The sequence below is a fragment of the Girardinichthys multiradiatus genome, chromosome 10 (genome assembly GCF_021462225.1).
Source record: "Girardinichthys multiradiatus isolate DD_20200921_A chromosome 10, DD_fGirMul_XY1, whole genome shotgun sequence".
NCBI classification, from domain to species: domain Eukaryota; kingdom Metazoa; phylum Chordata; class Actinopteri; order Cyprinodontiformes; family Goodeidae; genus Girardinichthys; species Girardinichthys multiradiatus.
Genome location: NC_061803.1, coordinates 2,103,467 through 2,124,906, shown reverse-complemented (window position 1 = coordinate 2,124,906; position 21,440 = coordinate 2,103,467). Strand labels below are relative to the sequence as shown.

Genomic DNA, 21,440 nt, shown 5'->3' with positions numbered 1-21,440 from the left:
CCTATCTCCAGCAGTCTATGGGCGAGAGGCAGGGTACACCCTGGACAGGTCGCCAGTCCATCACAGGGCAACACACAAACAACCAAGCACACACACTCATTCATACACCTAAGGTCAACTTAGAGTGACCAATTAACCTAACAGGCATGTCTTTGGACTGTGGGAGGAAGCCGGAGTACCCGGTGAGAACCCACGCATGCACGGGGAGAACATGCAAACTCCATGCAGAAAGACCCCAGGTTGGGAATTGAACCCAGGACCTTCTTGCTGCAAGGCAACAGTGCTACCAACTGCAGTGAAATGTTTAAAGACTCAAACATTTACTTTAGGAAAAGTTTATTTCCTTTAGCAGATATTTTATTTTTTCATATGTTTTTGTTGAAACATGAGACTGAGCTGAATCTCCATCGTTCCTTTGTTCAACATGATCTTCTCTGAGGATCAACACACATCTACTAACTTACTGCCAGTGCAAACAAATTGTACATTTAGTGCTAAAGTATCATCAGACATCATCTGTACCCACCTTCCCACTCCTACCCCCCATCAATGAACACTGGATGTATAATAGTGTCATATGCTATTGCTTTCTTATTTTGAGTTTTAATACATAGACCTAAGCAAACAATACAAAGAAAATCCTGCTGAATTTAGTTGTGGTTTTCAAGTGGTCATTGTGCAGAATGATGCACATTTTTGTTATTCTGCTCCTTATAAAAATATATTTATAAATCTGTTCTTTATAAAGTGACACAGAGTGAAACATGCTGATATTATCAGGTTAGTCAAGCTATCTGTTCAGGTAGCCAGCCTGCAGCTGTCATGTGACGGAGAAGTCTGGCCCAGGTGCAGACAGGAGAGTTTGATGAACATGGTGATAATTTATTAAATAAATACATAAAACTTGCAAGAGCACAAGAAGAACAGGAAGAGGAACATGGCAGAGTCACAGGCACAACAGGAAAGATCGGGCAGCAAAACGAGAGGATCCAGTGGAGAACAACGACCAAATACTGAGGGACGTACGGAGAAGGAAACTGGATGCCGACGTGTTAATCAGAGGATGCTGAGGAGCAGCTGGTAGAAGGTAAGCAGGGAGACTGAGAAAGGGAGACTAATTAGAATGGAAGAGATGAACAGAGAAACACTAAAACAGGGACAAAGCACTAACCTAAGAGGAAGAAACTAGGATATACAGTGAATCCAACACTGGAATAAACTTAGAAAATAAGGCAAGAATATAGAACATAATGAACAACATGGAAATGATTAAAATAAAATCGAACACCTAAGGAGCATATCACCATCTAGCAGCTTAACAAAAATGACTCGCTTTTTAAGCAGCGTCACCTAAATAAGAGGAAAGGGTGGCGTTCCACGTGTAGACTTTCCCAACCCCAAAATGTCTCCCTCACAGATGAGTGAAAAGTCAAAAAGCCCTCTTTCAGCCAACTGATCATCTCTGCGCAGCAACAGATACAGGAGGGGAAACTGCATTATTTTATGCAGCTGGAGAAATCTCTGGTCTCAGGTATGTTCTTTGTTCTCTCATTCAAAGCAGTTAAAACCATAAGAATGGTGAAGTTAAAGCAGTTGGTTGCTCTTCTGATGAATGCTGAAGAAGCCAGTTTAAAAAAGTCCCGCATCCTCAAACTATTAATATCCATTTTCCATCTTCTTTGTCAATCTTTTGGTTTTCTTCCCCATTTTTCTTGATTTCTTCTTCATTCTTCTTACACTTTAAAGAAAGCCAGATTTAGCAAAACCTCAAACTGCTGACAGAAACTGCCATTATTCAGCATAAATCAACAAAAACTATGTGATAACTGCACAAAAATCAACACTTCTACATTTTATTATTCAATATTTTCACATGTACAGGATTTTTAAACACTCCAATTTGACAATAAAATTAATTGAGATAAATCAATGAAAAAAACAATAAAAATAATAACATTTTTTTCCTTTACGCCACTCAGTAAAACTATACCATCCTGTGACCTATGTCAATGACCTTTTTTATTTTTACAACTTATTCTGGGATCTAAATATATTTCAGCACAGTGGTGCAGTTGGTAGCACTGTTGACTTGCAGCAAGAAGGTCCTCGGTTTGACACCCGGCCGGGGGTCTTTCTCCATGGAGTCTGCATGTTCTCCCCATGTATGCATGGGTTCTGTTCGGGTTCTCCGGCTTCCTCCCACAGTCCAAACCATGACTGTTAGGTTAACTGGTCTCTCTAAATTGTCCTTTGGTGTGAATGAGTGTGTGCATGGTTGTTTGTCTTATATGCTGCCCTGCAATGGACTGGCGACCTGTCCAGGATGAACCCCGCCTCTCGCCCATAAACTACTGGAGATAGGCACCAGCTTCCCTGCGACCCACTATGGAAGAAGCAGGTATAGAAGATGGATTGGTTTATGGATATTTCAGCACATGCTAATAGAAATAAAACAATGCGCTCATGCACAAGGGTATATAGTCACCCTGTATTTAAGTTGTTATCGACTTCAACAAATTGAATTTAGGAGTCCATCATAGTGCTCTAACACTTAATCTTCTTAATGCTGTTTTTTGTTTTCCTTTGAGGCAGAGAGGAGTCTGGCTGGTGTATAGTTCTTTGGTGGTGAGTAGCTCATGCTAACGCCAGACAAAGCTGCTGAACAATAGGTTAACAGGAATAAACAATATATCACATATAAAACAAGCAAAACTGAAATTTAAATGCTGGATCAATGAAACCAGCTTTGTGGAGATCCTTAACTCAGACACCAGTTTATTAAGATGATGTTATTTTTCTTTTATAACTTTTTTCAAGTGTTTTATCAGCTGGCAGAAAGGCCAGAGACCTGCATTTTTTGTTTTCTGTTCATTTTACAAAATAATTTTCATCTGTATCACCCAAAAACAGAACACATTTGCAGCTCTTCACTTCCTCACTGAATAGGAAACCAATTCTACAGAATATAACATTATTTTCCTGTATTGGCACAATGCTTTTTCTTAAAGGACAAAATATTAACAGTGTTTTTAGCTAAAAACATTCTGCTTAAATTCTTGAGGAACTGCTCAAAACTCTGCAGGTTGCAAAAACTTGAGATTTTAAAAAAACTGCTGGGTTTAACCAAAATACTGGGTTTCTGCTGTTGGGACAAAAGTTGCTCTTTTACAAACAAACACCAGGTCAGAAACTGTGACCCAGTTTGCTGGGTTAGCGAAGAGACCAGAAGATTTAACTACAATCTCTTGATCAGACTTCCATGAACATAATACATAATACAGTATACAGTATAAAAATGTTACTGTCATGTTAATGAATTTAGTTCACACTACAAAACAAAGTGGTTCACTTAGGCTAATGTTAGCCTTTTAGCTGCTAAGTAGCGCGAGCTAGTGCTAGCTATGTTCAACATTCACTGACTCAACAAAGAACTGGTCATAAAGTCAGTATAAACAGACTCTATTTTATATACTGAGTATGACTTTTGTTATCTATATTCAATTGTTTATCAGTAAAAGTTTTTTTAGGCCTTGTGGGCTCTGGGTGAATACACATTACCATTTCATACCTTTAACAAACCATTTTGTACCCATGTACTTAAACAATTGAGTATCAGTTTATTTTACTTCGTTATAAATTACTTTCATATATTGTGTAGATAAATAATTATAAACATGCTCAAATCTCATGTGTAAAGTATTTTAATTGTACATTATTTTCTGAAACCTTAATATTTCACTATATTTTTATTTATTTTAGTTCTGATCACTGTTTCAGACATGTGACTCGTTAAAAAATTGGAGATTAGGAAACCTGATCAGACAAAAATGTTCTATGACCTCCTGGTGGTAGTAGACTAGTAACTGAATATATAAAATCACTTTAAGTCCTGAGTTGTCAAAAGGGATAAGAGAGGTTCTCATGCTGGATAAATGTATATGCATGGCCGGTCTGAATCGCCCTACTTTGGACCAGATTATTTTAATCTGATGACCAAAACTACAAAGACCAAAACAGCAAAGGGTTGAAATGATGAGAACCTAAGGAAGAGATTAGAAAGAGCCCCATCTTCCTTCGCAGACGACCACTTTAAACTATGAAACATCACGATGAGAATTCACTCAAGCTCTTCCACAGGGTGATATAAGAGTAGGTAAACTATGCTGTGTAATAATGTTAATGTCAGTGTGTTGTGGTAATGACTTTAGCTTACATTAAAATGAGTTCAGCCACTTAAGCTATTACCCTTATACCTGCTAATTAGGTGGGACAAGCTAGTGCTAGCTATGTTCAAGAGATTAAAATTTTACCAAAGAATTAGTCATAAAGTTAGTATACACAGGCAATATTTTATGCCATGTTAAATTGTGACATTTTTGTCAATAAAAGTTATTAGAGAATATGCGGTTGTGTTATTTTGCTCCTTCAGAACTTCTTCGGGTTTGAATTGGTGCCATCTTGTGGGACATTTCGTACCACCATAGACACCCAGTGACTTAAAGTCATTTTTAATGTTCTACCTATACATTACTATAATGAAATTAATCAAGAGAAATAATACAATGAGATTTGGAGCATTTCTCTTTAGAAATCTTGTAAAACGTAATTCAGGAAGCACATGGTACCAAAGAGTTTGTTTGCAGTTATGAAGCGGAAGTAGAAAGGGACTAAATGGCATCGCATGGGTACAAAATGTGGGTATGAACTAGAAAAAAGCAGAATGTGCCCAGAGACGGCATTACGAGGCTGTTGTCTTTATTTCCTTAAGAATGTCATCTGGGGTCTTTCTGTAAAGAGTTTCTATTCTCACCGTGTGCGTCCACAAATTATTCTCTGGTGTTCTGTGAGTCTGTGATGGACCGGTAAACTGGTCAAGGTTAACAAACCTAATCCATAATGCAGGGTCAAACCCACAGCCCAATCCTCGTTGTGTAAAAGTAACCCAAGCCTGGATCAGTCCATTTTGACCCAGCTCTGGGTTAACAAATTGGCTTGTTCCTAACCAAGCAACTTTTACAGTGAAACTGTAACGTTTATTACATAAAAATATCCAAACAAATAAATACTAAGTCATGAAGGAAAATATGGATCAGTCTACTGTTACTGAAGATGGAAGCCTCATCAGGCCTAAAGAAAAACCAGATTCCAACAAAACTTTGCAAAACAGCTGCTGATTCCTAAGATACACAGTCACACACAAACACACATTTTATGTTAACTACTCTCCTCACTTTAAATGTGTTCTTGAAATAAGTTCAGCAGTCGGACTTTCTGAAAAGTCCAGTTCCTTGCTGTCCAAGTTCCTTCACATTGAGATTCCACATTGGTGGAAAACTGTTTGTGCTTCTCTGTTTGGATTAAAAACATCTGATGGTTCTATGTGAACTCTCGGTCGCCCTCGCCTCCATGGAGATAATGGTTGGTCCCGGCGGGTTGGATGTACTCCTCAGTTTTGTCCCAATCTGAGACCCAGCCCCCACCTCCTCCGTTGGGATCTGACGCCTGGTTTGTGGCTCCGTAACCAACTCCGCCACTGGTGCGATAGAGTTCCTCTGTCTCGTTTGCGAGCTCATCCTCATCCAGGATTCCACATTTCTCGACGCTGAGCTCCTCTGGCTCGGCCCAAGGTTGCTTCTCTCCCGAGGCAAAGAGGCCTGCAGTTAATCAATAATGGGGTTCACTTACAGCCAAAAAACTGCGCTGACAGAAACAGGAATGTTTTCCTGAATTGATTCCGATAATAAGCACATTTGGATGCTGGGGAGATATACTCACCATAGAATATAACACCTCCATAATGAACAAGTGAGGCGATCAGAAACACGCCCTGCCACTCCTCCCGCGTCTGAATGAAAACAAACACAGTTATAGACATGACATAAAAATCTCCATATTGGACAGAAGTAAGATTCACAGCTTTTCACATAAATTTTGTTTGAAACTGAACTTAAATCCACCGAGTTGTACGTCAGGTACTCTCTCGTTCTTAATAAACTAAGAGCTCTAGCCTTCATGGAAGTGATAAAAACAAGAAGAGGCACTTCTGCTGTGTTAATATTTTCCTACACAAACATGATAATGATAAAAAATGTAACTTCAGCCGATGCAGAGAGCAATGGAGTTCCAGTTTACATAAAGTCATCATGGCTCTTCCTCACTTTGGGCTTTTAGTTTTTTATTTGAACCGTTCTTTTTCCAGCAGGATGATAATAAAATATACACCTGCACTGGTTTCAGACAAGAATTAGGCTCACAAGCTTAGATTTATTGTGGGTTAGGGTTAACTGAGTTATATACAGTGCCTGAGATAACCAATAAATGTTTAAATAGCCGTTAGAGAGTTGCACATTGCTTTTCTCCTTGTATCCATCCAGAAGCTTCTGGCATAGTTCTGGCTCAATAATTGAAGCTGTCCCTGGTGTAATTGGTAGAGCTCATTAAAATTGGTTGGTTTCCTGGAACACATCTGGCTGGTAAGCTAAGTCCATAACATTTCAAAGGGCTTGAGGTAGGGAGCCTTTTCAGAAGCTTAATCTTAGTCAGCTTTTTCTATTCCAAATGCAGATTTGGTCTTTATCCAAGATCCTTCTGATGGAACAGAAAAACTATGACCAAGTTTCAAACATCTGACCCAAACTGTCCACCTTTGAACACAGTAAGAAGTATGTTTGGAGGAACCAAGGAGAGGCTTTAAACCTCAGAATGTTGCACCAACTGTTAAGCACAGTGAAGGCAGCATGATGCTGTGGGGCTGTTTTCCTGTCAGTGGTGCTGCCGTATTATACAAGTGGATGGAGGAATGAGGAGAGACTACCTACAAATTATTCAGCTTCACTTCGAAGCAGCTAGATGCTTGAAATCTGGACATAAATGTTTCAACAGGATAATGATTAAGTTTTCCCTTAAGATCCTTTCAGATATTATTCTATGTTTAACTGTCTGTATCCTGTTTTTATTATTATGTTTTAATTTCTATGCTCTGTCTCTGTCAAGCACTTTGTAATTTGTACCTAGGGTAACATGCAGGCTAACATGTGACCTCTGAAGTGGCGCAGATCTAAACCTTTTGCATATGTTATGTTTAAAATCCCAAAAGCTAATTCCTGTCATGAAACCAGTGAGCTCCACCATTGTTGCTAAGTACAGTGGGCAAACATGCACAAGAAGCCCAGGTTCAACCTATTAGGGGACATTTGTCCAAATATTAGTAGGGGTGACGTATAATTTTGACCCTTTGTGGATCAAAGAAAAATCTCACAAAAATGTTAAGTTGTGTATCTAGTTTTTTCTTTTCAAAATCATTGTAGCTGTTTGTTTTAGTATCAGTCCACACCAGAAGAAGATTTGATTCAAATGTCTCATTGAAGGCCCAAAATTCACTAATATTCAGGAGAACTAAAAAAGCCAGATTCACCTTATTTTTTGTCATGGCACCAACTATCAGCGGGCAAACCATGCCGGACAGAGTGCCCACGCCGTTGGAAATGCCCATGAGGATACTGGCATATCGTGGTGCAATGTCCAGGTGATTGACATTAAAACCTTACAAAGAATGAGAAAATGAATGTCATCATGATGTTAAAACGATGCATATCTCTTGGTCTGAACATGAACGGCTGAACTGTGCTTCACCTGAAATGGCAAAACCAGAGAAGCCCACAGCGAGCACCAGGAACGTGATGGCGATGACCTTTGTGTGCGAGAAGCCAACCACCAGCAGGAGGGTAGCCTCCATCCCAAACCCTGATGCAGACCAGAGGACACAGTCAGCAAACAACTTTTCAAACCTGATCGCAGAATGCTCACTGAACTGAAAATGTTTATTTGCGTTTATTTTTGCTAAATGTTCTTGACTGGCCACTTATCTTAGTTTGCTACATGATATACATGTATGCTTCCCCATTTCACTCTGGTATCAACATCTTTCTGCTGCCTAAATATAGCTGATAGAGGCAGAGCTTCTGCCTAACACTTAGTCATCATTTGCCTTGTGTGTGCCATGGGGTTTTCACACCAGTGCTCACACAACTTAATTCTCTAATTAGGTTTATATGACTGAATCTTCTGACTGAAGTTCACTAAACGATGAAAGTCATCTCAGGTCAGAGTCAGAGCACCTGAAAACCTCCTGACCTCTTGGTCAAACAAACTCCCTTTCCAAGAAAAAACAGCAAGTCTCTTGACTTATGAGAATCAAAATCTTTTTAATCAAATGCATTTTGTTTCATTTTGCATGATCACCAATGTTACAACATGTTAGACATCCTGATAAAGCACCCAAGCTTCCTAATCTCTTTATGCATGAGCTCATTCTCCCTCTTTTGGTTCACACTTACCTCCACAGTTCATTATCTTTCTGACATTTGTGGTGGTCATGATGTGATTAGAGCGCAAATAGTCAGCGATTTGGCCCCCGATGGGCACAACGATGGTCATAACCAGATGAGGGAGTGCAGAAACTATGCCCACCTAAATGCATGTGAGAAAATAAATCCATCATCACCGAGGAGCAGCAAGCGCAGCATTGGCTTGTAAGATTAATCAACTGTAAACTAGCCTCCGTGTGCAGCTGTAGTGCCTTCAAAACTATTCATACGACTTGAACGTTTTTTAAATTTTATCACATTAGAACCAAATATTTATTTATGTTTAACTGGGATTTTATGTGACAGACCAGCCCAAAATTGTGCATAATTCTGAAGTGGAAGAAACAGGATGGTTCGTTTTCTATGTTGTTGTTTTTTTGAAAAGGTCTCAGAGGTTCTTTAGAGAACATCGGAGAACGACCAGCATCATGAAGACCAAGGAACACAGCAGACAGGTCCGAGACAACCTTCTGGAGAAGTTTAAAGCAGGGTCAGGTCCTACAACAAGCTTTGAACATTTCCCAGAGCTCTGTTCAATCCATCATCTGAACATGGAGAGAGGATGGACCAACTGCAGATCTACCAAGACATGGACACCCACCTAAACTGACAGGCTGGACAAGGAGAGCATTAATCAGAGAAGCAGCCAAGAGGCCCATTGTAACTCTGGAGGAACTGGAGAGATCAAATGCTTAGGTAGGGGAATTTGTTGATATGACAAGCCCTGTAGAGAACACAGCAAACATATGGAAGAAGGTGACCTGGTCAGATTACACCATTTCTGGAGTACAAAAGGCAATGTGTTGGGGAAACCTAACACCTCTCATCACCCTGAAAACATCATCTCTATGGTGAAACATGGTGATGGCAGCATTATGCTGTGGGGAGGCTATTCTTCACCAGGGTCAAAGAGGCTGGTCAGAGTTGATGGGAAGTTGGATGGAGCTAAATCCAGGACAAGAAAACCTGTTAGAGGCTGCAGAAAACTTCCTTAACATTCAGCCAGAAATATATAGGATGGTTTAGACCAAAGCAGATTTGTGAGTTAGAATGGCCTAGTCAAAGTCTAGACCAATTTGAGAATCTGCGGCAAGACATGAAAATTGTAGTTCTCCATCCAGTCCGACTGAGCTTGAGCTGTTTTACAAAGTCTTAGTTAAAATGTCTGTAGATGTTCAAAGCTCCAAGATGGAGACTTTCAGCTGTAACTGCATTTAAATATGTTTTTCTTTTTACTAAAAACTCTGGAAATCATTCTACATTTTTCTCCACTACTTCTTTATATTGGTCTGTCACATAAAACCCAAATAAAATAGATTACACTGTAGTTGAAAGGTGACATAATGTGCAGAAGGTTCCGTTATGAACACCATGGCAAGGCAGTGTGTATCTGAGCTGAATTACCTTGCTAATTTCAAACCCAAACACCTCCTCAAAGTATGCAGGCTGGCTGATGAGGAGCAAATAGAAAGTCCAGCTTCTGCAGAAATTAGCCACAATGATGGCGTACACAGGCATGGAGGTGAAGAAGGCTCTCCAGGGTGTGTTAAACTTCTGCAACACAGGGGGAGGGGGAGTTATGATTGGATTTCTAAAACCTTTGACTCTTATTAGATTTAAATGTCATAAAGAGGGAGAAAACAACCAACAGAAACTCGAACAGAGGGTGGGGGAGTGGAAACCTTGTTGGTTGAATGCTGACATCAGAGATGACCACAGATATAGAGTTTCTAAATCTGTAGGTGCAGGTGTTGTGTTGAACTGACTCAGCAGATGCTACAGTTGCCATCTACTTTGTTTTAATCTGCATACCATCATAGTATCTGAATAATGTTACAAGCAAACGTTTCATCGGTGGCCCGGAGAGCGATTAAAGCCTTTAAAATGTGCACACAGAACCATTGCACTGACCGTTACTGTATGCTGAGCTGACTCGCCAATGCTCTCCTCTATATATGTCCTCTCCTCCTCCGTGATGGTGGGGTGAGCCGCTGGACTCTCGTACGAAACCAGGATCCAGAAGCAGTACCACATAATACCAAAACTTCCTGGAGGAAGTGAGAGAACAAGAGAATTTGAGAACTGAAAGTGGAAAAAGCTAAAAGAAAGGATTCAGTAAAAGATCAAATATGTCTGTGTTGTCTGTTTTAAGGAATCTACATTTAGATTAAGGAGTCCAAAGATGTTCAGGATTACCTTTATCCAGAAATCATCGCACATTTTAAAAAGTTCACTGACTCCCTGTGTTGCATACTGTCATAAGCTCATTTTGTGGTTTGCTACATTTGAACACATGGCTGGTTGGGGTTTTTCTGTGTATAAAGTTTCACAGTGCATCAGCTTCCACTTTCTTACATTACTGTCTGCAGAGTAAATGGACTGAACTTCTATAGCGCTTTTCCAGTCATACACACCGCTCAAAGCGCTTTACACTAGAGCCACATTCACCCAATCGCACTCACTAACGCTCACACATTCATACACCGATACGCAGATCGGTAGGCAACTTGAGGTTAAGTGCCTTGCCCAGGGGCACATCGACATATGGCAGGAACCCACAACCTTCTGATTGCAAGACGACTACTCTTCCTACTGAGCCACAGTCGCCTCTTTGGGCTATAACCTGCAAAATAAGGAGCCTTATTGACTCATTTTCTGAGCACATGTAAGGGCCTAAAGGTCCTTTACCATAGACATAGAAGACCGAAGACCATCCTGAGTACTGGACAAGGATTCCAGCTAAAGGCATGGCAATCACAGCACCTGCATACGAGCCTGGAAGAGGAGAAACGTCTGGATTTTAATTATATATCATAATAAAAGCAGTTTTTCACGCTTAGAAAGCTTAATTCAACAACTACTTTGCATTTGAGGTTCTAATATTCTTGAAATGCATCATCATAATTCTTGTTGAGTCACTTGGTTAAAGTCTGTATTTGTGGCCTTATTAGGCAAGGATCCTGAACTCACCACAGAAGGCTGTTGTGGCCAAACGACTTCTCTCCAGAGGCGGGGCCCATTTTGCCCAAATGCCATGACAGGCTGGATATGAAACCCCCTGTCAGATAAAGTTGGTACTGTCAACTCGACAAACCCTCTAAACCATATGCAGAATCTTGTGAAAGTATTCATACCTCTCAAATATTTTCATGTTTTTTTCTCATTGCAACCACAAACTTTGATGTGCTGCATTGGTGACTAGAACGACAGAACTACTCTAAGTTTCAGATAATCGGCAAGTAGACGGAAAAGTACGCATGGTTTTCAACGTTCTTGTTTTACAAAAATATCTGAAAAAGGTGGCTGACATTTGTATTCAGCGTCGCTGTGTCAACATTCAAAACTACACTTCACAAAAACTGCAGCTGATAGTTTTTTAGGGTAACCGATGAACTTTAGGGAACATTAATAAAATCTTAACTAATCTCAGGTCTTTTCCAGGGTTGGCTTGTTTTTAACTCAACAAACTTTAGAATTAAACTAATCAATTTTCCACAGACTGTTGATTGTATTTAGTTTTGCACTTTGACTAGGCCATTCTAAAACAAAAGGCAGCTTTAATATAATCCATCCATTGCATCTCTGGTTGTATGTTCAGGCTGGTTCTCCTGCTGGAAGGTGAACCTCCACCTCAGTCTCAGGTCTACTGCAGCCTCCAACAGGTTTTCTTCCAGGATTGTCCTGGATTTACCTCCATCTATCGTCTCATCAACTCTGACCAGCTTCACTGTCCCACAGCATGATGCTGCCACTGTGGAGATTGTTTGTTTGTTCTTATTGTTTAAATTAAGAAGATCGGGTTCAGGTTAATAATGAGGGTTAGTTCCAGTTGTAGATATTCAGATGATGGACTAAACAAAGCTGGGAAATGTTCAAAGTTTGGGATATTGTTGTAGAACCTATCCCTGCTTTAAACTTCTCCAGAATTTTCCCTGACCTGTCTCCTTGGTCTCCATGATGCTGGTTGTTCTCTAATGTTCTCTAAAGAACATCTGAGGCAAGAAACAGAACATCTGCAGTTAGACTCAGATTAAATCACACACAGCTGGACTGTTTTTAATCATTAGGTGGATCCTGAACTGGTTGAGCTGGATCTTGTTGAGGCGTATCAGCGTAAAGAAGGCTGAACATACTGCATTTTCACATTTTTATTTCTAACACAATTTAAAAACCACAACATATTTTGGTCCACTTCACTATTTTGCCTTGACTTTTTTTTTACTTAAATCTGTCAACCACAATCCCAATAGATTACAGTAAAGTAGATTAGATGAAAGTATGAGGTTGTAATGCAACAAAATGTATATAAAGTGTGAATATTTTTCCAAAGTAAAATTTAGCTGTTTTCCCGCATAGACAAGAGACTCGTGTACCTCCACCAGTCCTTGGAATATTCTGACTATGATCACGCAGCCAAAGTGCATCCGTGCTGCTGTAGGGATGAGCATATTCAGGCATGATGTGGCAACTATAGCAAAGCCAAACACTCTGCAGGAGACACGGAGCAGAGGAAGGTCATTTAAAACACCTGAATCACGCTTAAAATATGAATGTGAAGCAGGACCAACTCACCTGTTTGCTGCAAACTTCTGACAGATGAACCCTCCAGGGATTTGGGTTACTATGTACCCCCAGAAGAAAGAGCCATGGATCAACCCCACTGTTTCTGGATCCCAGTTGAACTGGGCTTTCTGTGGGGATGAAAACACAACACACAGAACTTATATTTGGATCTTTAACTCTCTCTGTCATCTACAAAAACATGATGTCATAAAGCATACCACTAACACTGGATCCCAGCTGGACTGAAAGTAGCTGCAGCTCAGAGAAATAAAGTCGTAAAGTGGCCCAACAGTGACACCTACTGTAAATTCAACGGTACTCCATCTCATTTTATCCCTTTCAGTTGATTTTATTACCATCCTTGTTTTAGTTATTTTTCCAATGGATTATCTTAGTTTTACTCCTTGAAACATTCAAGCAGTTAGAGTTCAGCAGACTTTGCTGCTGATTATTAGTTCCTCCTTATCATTTCCTTCTTTTGGTCAGTTCTGTGTTTTTGTTAATCTTGACTATGCCATGCCAATTATTTATCAGACTTAGTTTCACCTGAAGGATTTAACCCATTTACTCAACCCCTAAAAGCACCTATAGAATGCACACCAAAATTAAATAAGATGCAGTTCGTGGACCCTATGGAGCACATGCAAAGCTTGGTCTTTCTTGAAGGCAATACTAAGCAGTCAAACATATCATAACAGTAACTAGTTTGTCATTATTGAAGTTGGAGCAAACAGACGTTTGTTTTTAACTGTGCATAAAGGGCTTAAAATATGGACTCAGAAATCAAATTGATACAAGTCTTACCTACTACAACTTCAAATTTAATAAAGATAACAGAAACAAATGACTGTAATGGAGAGGTTTTTCAGTAGGAATGACCAGTCGTTCTCAATAGTGGTTCCAAAGTAACCATTTGGAAGACATCTGCTCATATGAACTTCAAAAGGCGGTAATTCCTCCATCATTTAAATGTAAGACATAAATTATAGTTCCAGGTGCGGCGGGGGCCTCTATGTATGGAGGCCTTAGTCCTTAAAGCAGGCTGTCACAGGTCCGAGTCCAGCTCGTTGATGTTTGCTGCATGTCCTCTCTGCATATAAAAAATAAAGGCCACTAATACCTAAAAATAAACAAATCAATTGAAGGTCAATCCTTTAACCCATGCAAACCAGAAGCACAACGACCTGTTTAAAGTCGCTGTTTACTGTAGCATAAAAATCTGTCTTTGCTGGATTTCTCAGTGCAGTGTTCAGCTTTGTCTCAGCAAGCAAAGCTTCATTTGCAGTGGAACAGCTTTAATACAACTGCAGCTTATGAATAAAATATCTGCAATGTGCAATTTCTATGTCAACTCAGCCTTCCTGAGGCAACAAAAACAAACCCAGGAAGTTTCCAAGAGTAAAGTGGATCCTCACAGATAAGACACGTCTCCATTTTACCAAGCTCACCAGTTCTGCAAAGTCTTGCAAAGGTTTAGTGAGGCGTCTTTTTTACTCTATCTCCCTTCCAGACATCAGTGCAGGAGGTACCACAGCCTTAGCAGGGCTCCCCCTTGTGGTGGTTGATAGATACAGCAACATACACTTTAAAGGGATACTTCAACTATTAGAGGTGATGTTCTGTTAAGTTAATACCAGTATCAGTTCCCATACCTGTTACAGGCAGATGTCACATCACAGTGAGTTTGTAGAAAAGTGAACTAATACTAAGGGTGGACAGCTAACAGCTGGCCAGACAGACCACCTATTTTAACTGTCATTTTCTACCACTTCTTCCATAGTGGGTCACAGGAAAGCTGGTGCCTACCTCCTGCAGTCTATGGGTGAGAGGCAGGGTACACCCTGGACAGGTTGTCAGGCCATCGCAGGGCAACATAGAGACATACAACCACACACACATCCAAGGGCAATTTAGAGAGACCAATTAATCTAACAGTCATGTTTTCAGACTGTGGGAGGAAGCCAGAGTACCTGGAGAGAACCCCTGCATGCACAGGTAGAATGTGCAAACTCCATTCAGAAAGCCCCCTAGCCGGGAGTCAAACCCAGGACCTTCTTGCTGCAAGGCAACAGTGCCACCAACTGCACCACCGTGCAGCCCTTTTTTTCTATGTTGAAAATCAATGCTAAATATTAAACATATTAAACATAGAATCTTTTAATAGATTTTTGTTAACTTTGCTGCTGTATTTTCAGACAAACAATATCTGTGTTTCCACAATAAAGCTACGCTAGCTGGGGCTAACAACTGTATCCTGCTCAGTCACGACTCGTTGGTTCACCTTAAGTCCACCAAGCGTCCAATAAGCTGTTGTTTGCACACAGATCAAAGATGATTTTCTAGGTCTCATCATTGTTTGGACTTGTCCCATAAACTCATAATCAGATGATCGAGCAGAATGAAAGTACCTTTGGTTTGAGTTACTTAGTAACTCAGACATTTTCAGTTTGAGTTAAATTGCTAAAATCAGCTGAACCAGGGAAGATGTTAGCTTTCCACTGCTGTGTGGATGTTTTCACTTTCTTACAAACTCTCTGTGACATGACATCTGTCCACTACAAACAAGGTGAAATGTCACTATGGACGTCACAGATCCTCCCTAAAAAACACCCAAACTATCACTTAAAACTTGAGTTTAATAAAATTTCATTAACAGTAAAAAAAAAATTTAAATTGTCTGCACTGACACTTTGGCCTCAGTGTGATTGAAAGAAGGATGAATATAAAAATAAAACTGCTAAAATTAAATGTCTGCCTGTTCTTCTTTGTGTGAAAACTAATGTCAGCACTGCAGCACAGCTAGAAGATACAAGACTTTAGAAAAGTGGAAGTTTACAGGTTTCTCGATGTATTTCCTGATTTTTCTGCCTTGTGCGTATCAATTAGGCAGATAATCAGACTATTTGCTATTAAAAGACAAAACAACAATCCTTAACAAGTGAAAATTAATCCCGAATGTTTTGAGGAAAAATCAGGAAGTAGCACTTAGAAGTCTAACAGAAAAATGAGGACCCATCAGGGAATTCTCCATTGTTATATGCTGTTGTCACTCACCACTATGACCTCCTTGTTGTCCCTGAAGATGGTGTGGCTGTTGACCATGCTGACGATGGCCACACCCAAGTTACACCTGATCCCAAAGGAGATGCAGAAGCCAATACCAGAGAGGATGGCTATGATGTAGCGCCTGGGCAGACCGAAGCACGTACAGTCCACCACCGGCATCTCCTTCTCCTGCATCATCTCTGGCCGGCCCTCAGCCGACAGCTCAATGGTTTCACCATTTTCCTGTTTCTTCTCCAATGCTCTGCAACAAGGAGTTTGGAGAGATGTTTCCCATCTATAATAATGTTCCTTTACATATACCTACAACACATAATTATCCATGAAATGCATCTGCTTTAACATTAAGACTCAGAAAGTCGAAGTTTTCCATACTTCTGAAGAGTTTGTCTGCTGACTGTTTCTGTGAACAAGCTCTGGATGCCAGACGGTTTCTTTTACTGTCAGTTTGAGTGGCAATTTCGCACCTTAACAAGGGAAGATCAGTGCAGGTGTCTGCTAGGCTTCATCTCCTGGATCTTACACAAGCCTGCAGAACAGGCTTTGACTTCTCAAGGTGTTTTATATATTTTGGGGTTTCGCTTTGCACACATTTAACTCCTGACAGACGTGGCTGACAGCAATAGAAAAGGTGAGGGTAACACTAGAGAGATTACACCAACACATTCGTCTTTTCTTCTCTGCGTTTCCTGTGAAGCTCTGACCTTTGTCAGCCTCCTGTCTGACAAGCATCAAATATGTATCTAAGAGTCATGAAATAAACATGAAATGTGAAGCACTGAGATCTGAGATCACACTGGGACTCTGTAGGTCTGTTAGATGAAGAGCTGAAAACACGGCTTCACAGGGCCAAGTATGTATGTATGTACATATGTACAACGGCGTGAAAACGTATTCATCCCCTGACCCTTTTTTGTTTTTTGCTTTATTGTCCCACGTTGATGTTTTCGGTCATCCAACAAATACAACATTTTGGGATTTGTCACTCTTTGCTTTCCATATTCAGTTACTCCTTGGTACTCCTCGTATTTTTGTTTAGTCGTATTTTAGATGTATTTATATTCTGCTCTGAGATCCAGACTTTAGTTGGGGTTATTCTCTGCAGATCTTACTTCCTGTTGTATTTTGAAAATCTCTCTTTAAGGCCCGTGTTCTTTTAACTTCATGTTTTCTGTTGGGTTGGGTTCTGTTTCTGGTTCCTGTTGTTGCTTCCCAGTTTATTCTGTGTGTCAGCCATTTTTTCCCACCTCCTCATTTCCTTGCCTCCCCTCACAGCTGCACCCTTTTGCTCATCAACCACCTGCTCCTCAGTTCATAATCATCCTCTCCAGCTTTATTCTGTCTCTCAGTTCCTCAGTTCTTTGTCAGATCCTCCTGTTGTTGCCACCAGCCCGTGTCTTCAGGTTCTTCCTTTGAGCCATAGTTTGGGATTTTCCCTGAACACTAGTTTTTGTAAGTTTTTGATTTTCCTCATCTCTAGTAAAACTGCTTATTTGCCTCCTGTTTCCTGATTGCATGTGGTTCCTCCTCTTCACCCTTAATAACAATCTGTAAAAATCGGCAGCAGGAAAGACATCATTTGTCTCCTATTCCACTCTTGTTTTTTTCCAGAATGCATGTCTTTGTGTGCAGAAACAAGTATTTTTTATTTACCAAATATGAATCCTTTACTGTTACATTTGTTCAAAGTTTCCCAGTTTTAGATATTGCTGGTAAATATAACTGCAGGAGGCTATCTGTGAATCACCATAGACATCTGTCACGGGTGATAACTTAAGAGACATTAAGATTAACTGCAGAACACCTGATTTGTTTTAGTGTTGACTAATAAATAGATAAAATGCATTAGATTATCAGGACCATGGCTGTTTCTCTATTTATTGCTAGCTTCATTCCAAGACAATATTATTCTTCTTTTACATTTATCAAATCTCACTGAAGGCATCTTTTATATCATGATGGTTTTAGTCCCTAAAAATGACATCCTTGCAAAGATGAAGCTATATAAATGTCATGTCAGACCTTTTAAATAAAGCTTAACTGATAAAGCAGTGATAAAACATAAACATGCTCAAAGGTTGCAACAATCTTCAGCAGTGATGAAGTATTGATGATTCTCCATGTTAAATTATTAATAGGCTATCTCTGGCTCACTTAGTCTATTTTTGTCTGGGCGGATCCCTCTTCCTCCTTCTTGTCTCCTCCTCATCTTCATCCGGCCTTACCGGCTCTACTTACGAAAGGTGGCTGAATACAAATTCACAATTTATTTTTGTACCAGAAATTTTGAAAACCATGAATCATTTTCATTCTTTATCACAATTATTCACTAACTTATGATGGCCTGTCTCATATGTTGCCGTTTGTGGTTGCAATGTGAGAAAGCATGAAGAAGTTCGAAGTGTTTGAATGTTTTGTTTCAATGCACCATATTTATTTGCATAAAGCATATCTGTTGTAATGACTTTTCATCGCTGACCCTTCGTTCTGGGAAATCCGTTGTAATCCCTGAAAGCCACCTGACCTTTCATGGTGTCACACCTGAAGAAGAGAGTCTGAGCTGTGCAGACCTGCTGTTTGACTCAAGCCAGAATCAAGAACCAAGCTGAACCCCTTCTGCTCTACACAGGTGAACACTGGGGCCTCTTTTATTCACACGTTGGGTCATTCAGAGTTGGTTTATCAGCTTGGAGTCATTGGACAAAAGAGAGTCCAATAACGTTGATGATTAATTGAGATGATGAAAGGAAGGACCTGGTCTTAATCCAGATCAGTACATTAGGTAAGGACCGAACACTGCAGGAGACTGAGGCACCTTCAGCCAGGCAACTATCTTCCTTTCTGCACCTGCTAAGTATGCTGCGTGCAGAGAACAAGGACTGTCCGTGCGCATTACGCACAGCAGCCAAAGGGAGCACCGTGGAGCACGTGCACTGGGCGGAAATGACAGCTTACAGCTTTCTGCCATTAATCCCGGTAGTTAGATGTCCTGTTGTGGGAGGGGATATTGGTGACGAGTTACCAGGGCTACTAATGAGGAGAGGCAGAGATAGGCCCAGGTGTACATCCTGCAAGGATTTATGCAGGCCGACAGCTTGAAGAGGAGAGGTTATTTCTGGAGAGGATTTAAGTGTTGAGACAGTGCATCAAATCCCAGGAGAGAGAAAGGGGAGTCTGTCAATAACCTGTCTCCTGCCAGATTTCTGAAAATGCTCCGAATACCTATTTCTGCAGCGTGTTGCATTTTTTTTTAGTGCCAGCCTCCTACAAAGTTTGCAAAAAGTCACTAACATTTTATTAAGGATGATAAAAACAGATTTCCGCTGTAGTTGAGTAATAATCCATCATCACATCTGCTACTGTGCAGCACAATTAATTAAGTTCATTTATTGTATCAAACCCAAACACACTAACTAGGGCAACGGTTGTATGTTAAGCTTGGAACTGAAATATCATTTCTTTCAGTGATAAAATCTGCAGGCGAACCTCCATGTTTAACTGTCCCAAGCAGGCCTCTGTAGCTTGATGGAATAAAAGCACAGCAGAAATGGATCCATCAATCAATATGAAGTTTCATCTTTCACTGAAAGGACACTTTCTGCCTGTGATGAAACTAGATTCTGTTCCAGGATCCCAGGAAGAAGATGAGGCTAATTTTACCTCCTACTGGTGAAAAATACATGTTGATGCTTAGGTTTGGGATTTAAAGTAAATAGTAAAACATGCCAGTAACGGGTTGGAAGATTCTGGTGCCATTTGTCCTGAGGGTGCGTAACTACAGATGTGGCAGATTATCCAGGTCCGAGGACATCCTGATCTTCTGTTCTGCTCTAATGTTGACAGGACAATGAGCCAAACTCACATTTCAGAGGAGCCAGCTGGAGGTATAAGCAGACTTTGTGGTTTGGACACAAGAGAACTTTAATTCACTCAGGCCAGCACAGGCTTGACAGAAGTGGTGATTCAAAGCTAAAATGTGTCATCGCCCGAACAGAAAAAGGAGGAATTAGGGAGCATCCGTCCTTCTGTGTGTTCTCAATGTCATGTTCTGAGCTCAGGACAATTTTTGTCCAAAATAATATGGAAATTAAATTAAAACATTGCAAGAAAAGTGCTTAAAATAATTTTTTTAAACCGAGTACTATTAAAACAGTGACAGATCAGTCAATTTCTCAGGCTCACTAGATAACCGTAAAACAACCTGTGTTAAACACAGAATGTAAAAATGATCACAATTAAAGGGAAATCAGTGACACTTTAATGGCTGCTGGACAATAAGCTTCAACAGAAGTGGGCCCACAGATAACATTCAGCCCGGGCCCACCACCACCTCGGATAACCCCTGTTTTCAGCATTGCATGGATCAGTTTTATGTTTACATCTCCCCCTTTAGAGGCTTTACCTACCCGTAGATCTTCCCCAGAGTCTTAGCTGCCGCAGCTTTCAACCGGTCCGACCGGATCTCCATCCTCACGGCTTCGGGTCCGAGCGCACAGCCTTCTCCTCTGCTTCGTGCTGTTCAGTCACATAAAAAAGCTGCTTTTATTTACTCGGTCATCAGCCTCGTTTAGCCCAAACTTCCCAAGTCTTTGGCGAGCAGCACTGATTGTCCCGGGATTTATTGGTTTCTTTTGCTCCCTAGGAAAACAAAAAACATTTTCAGCCCCAGTTTTACTTCACGAATCCAGACGAACTTCTTTGAATTTGTTTTGGGTCCATAGAGGTTCAGTCAACGCGTCGGGGGCAACTTTGGAGGAGATTCATGGCCAAACGGCGTCTCTGGCCGTGGTCCTGAACCAGATTACAGCTGCCTGCGCGCTAATCTCCCCGGGTGTGTTTAGTAGAGGAGAGCATGTCACTTCCTTCCCAGCAGTCCAGCTTTTTTCAGGCAAGCAGGGCTATTCTGGGAGCGCACAAGCCTTGAATGGATGGAGTTGGAGTAAACACAGCCCGGGGAAAGAATACAACAAAATTCACAGAACAAGTCCACAGGACGCAGTGATGGTTTGCGCTTTTTTACGAGGCCAGAATAGACTTAAAACAGGGTTTAAACTGGGTACAAAAACACAACTTCATTAAATGAAGTGTTTGTTTTGTTTAACAGTAATTTATGTAAATAAGAGCAAGATTTTTCCTCACATTCAAATAGTCTCCAATCAAAACAAATACCTGAAAGATGTTTTATGTTTCTGCGAGCCGCAGAAAAAGCAGCGAGTCAACCAGACTCAGAAACACAAGTTAGAAATAATTTCTGATTATTAAAAAAGACAACTTGTAAATATTTAGTTGTTAGACTGTTTTATGGATTTGTGCTTGGTGGTCAGGACGCATTGTTTTCAGAATTATTACAACACACACACACACTGATAATTACTTAAATGTAGTCATCCACAACGTCTCGCTATAAATCTGCTTACTTTATTAAACAAAGTTTGAGCCATTTAGATA

The 21,440-nt window shown here is 40.4% G+C and overlaps 1 protein-coding gene across 1 annotated transcript; it reads right to left on the bottom strand.

Annotated features, from left to right (window-relative positions):
- Positions 1–1,839: 1,839 nt before the first annotated feature.
- On the bottom strand, positions 1,840–20,800 carry LOC124875206 (vesicular glutamate transporter 1-like). Its single transcript, XM_047377201.1, has 13 exons — positions 20,399–20,800; positions 15,984–16,236; positions 12,939–13,057; positions 12,740–12,854; positions 11,337–11,424; positions 11,055–11,141; positions 10,278–10,414; positions 9,771–9,920; positions 8,337–8,469; positions 7,633–7,743; positions 7,415–7,542; positions 5,776–5,845; positions 1,840–5,654 (listed from the first exon to the last, which is right to left on the bottom strand). Exons 1-13 carry the CDS (start codon positions 20,458–20,460, stop codon positions 5,377–5,379), a joined length of 1,731 nt encoding a protein of 576 aa, XP_047233157.1. The 5' UTR covers positions 20,461–20,800; the 3' UTR covers positions 1,840–5,376.
- Between the last annotated feature and the right edge of the window lie 640 nt (positions 20,801–21,440).

Excerpts from the sequence above, each read along its gene's own strand:
- LOC124875206 (XM_047377201.1), bottom strand. The coding sequence starts at position 20,460 with ATGGAGATCCGGTCGGACCGGTTGAAAGCTGCGGCAGCTAAGACTCTG. Across the intron at positions 13,058-15,983 it reads ACAACAAGGAGGTCATAGTG|AAAGCCCAGTTCAACTGGGA; the intron begins GTGAGTGACAAC and ends TCATCCCCACAG. Across the intron at positions 8,470-9,770 it reads TTGGGTTTGAAATTAGCAAG|GTGGGCATAGTTTCTGCACT; the intron begins GTAATTCAGCTC and ends ACATGCATTTAG.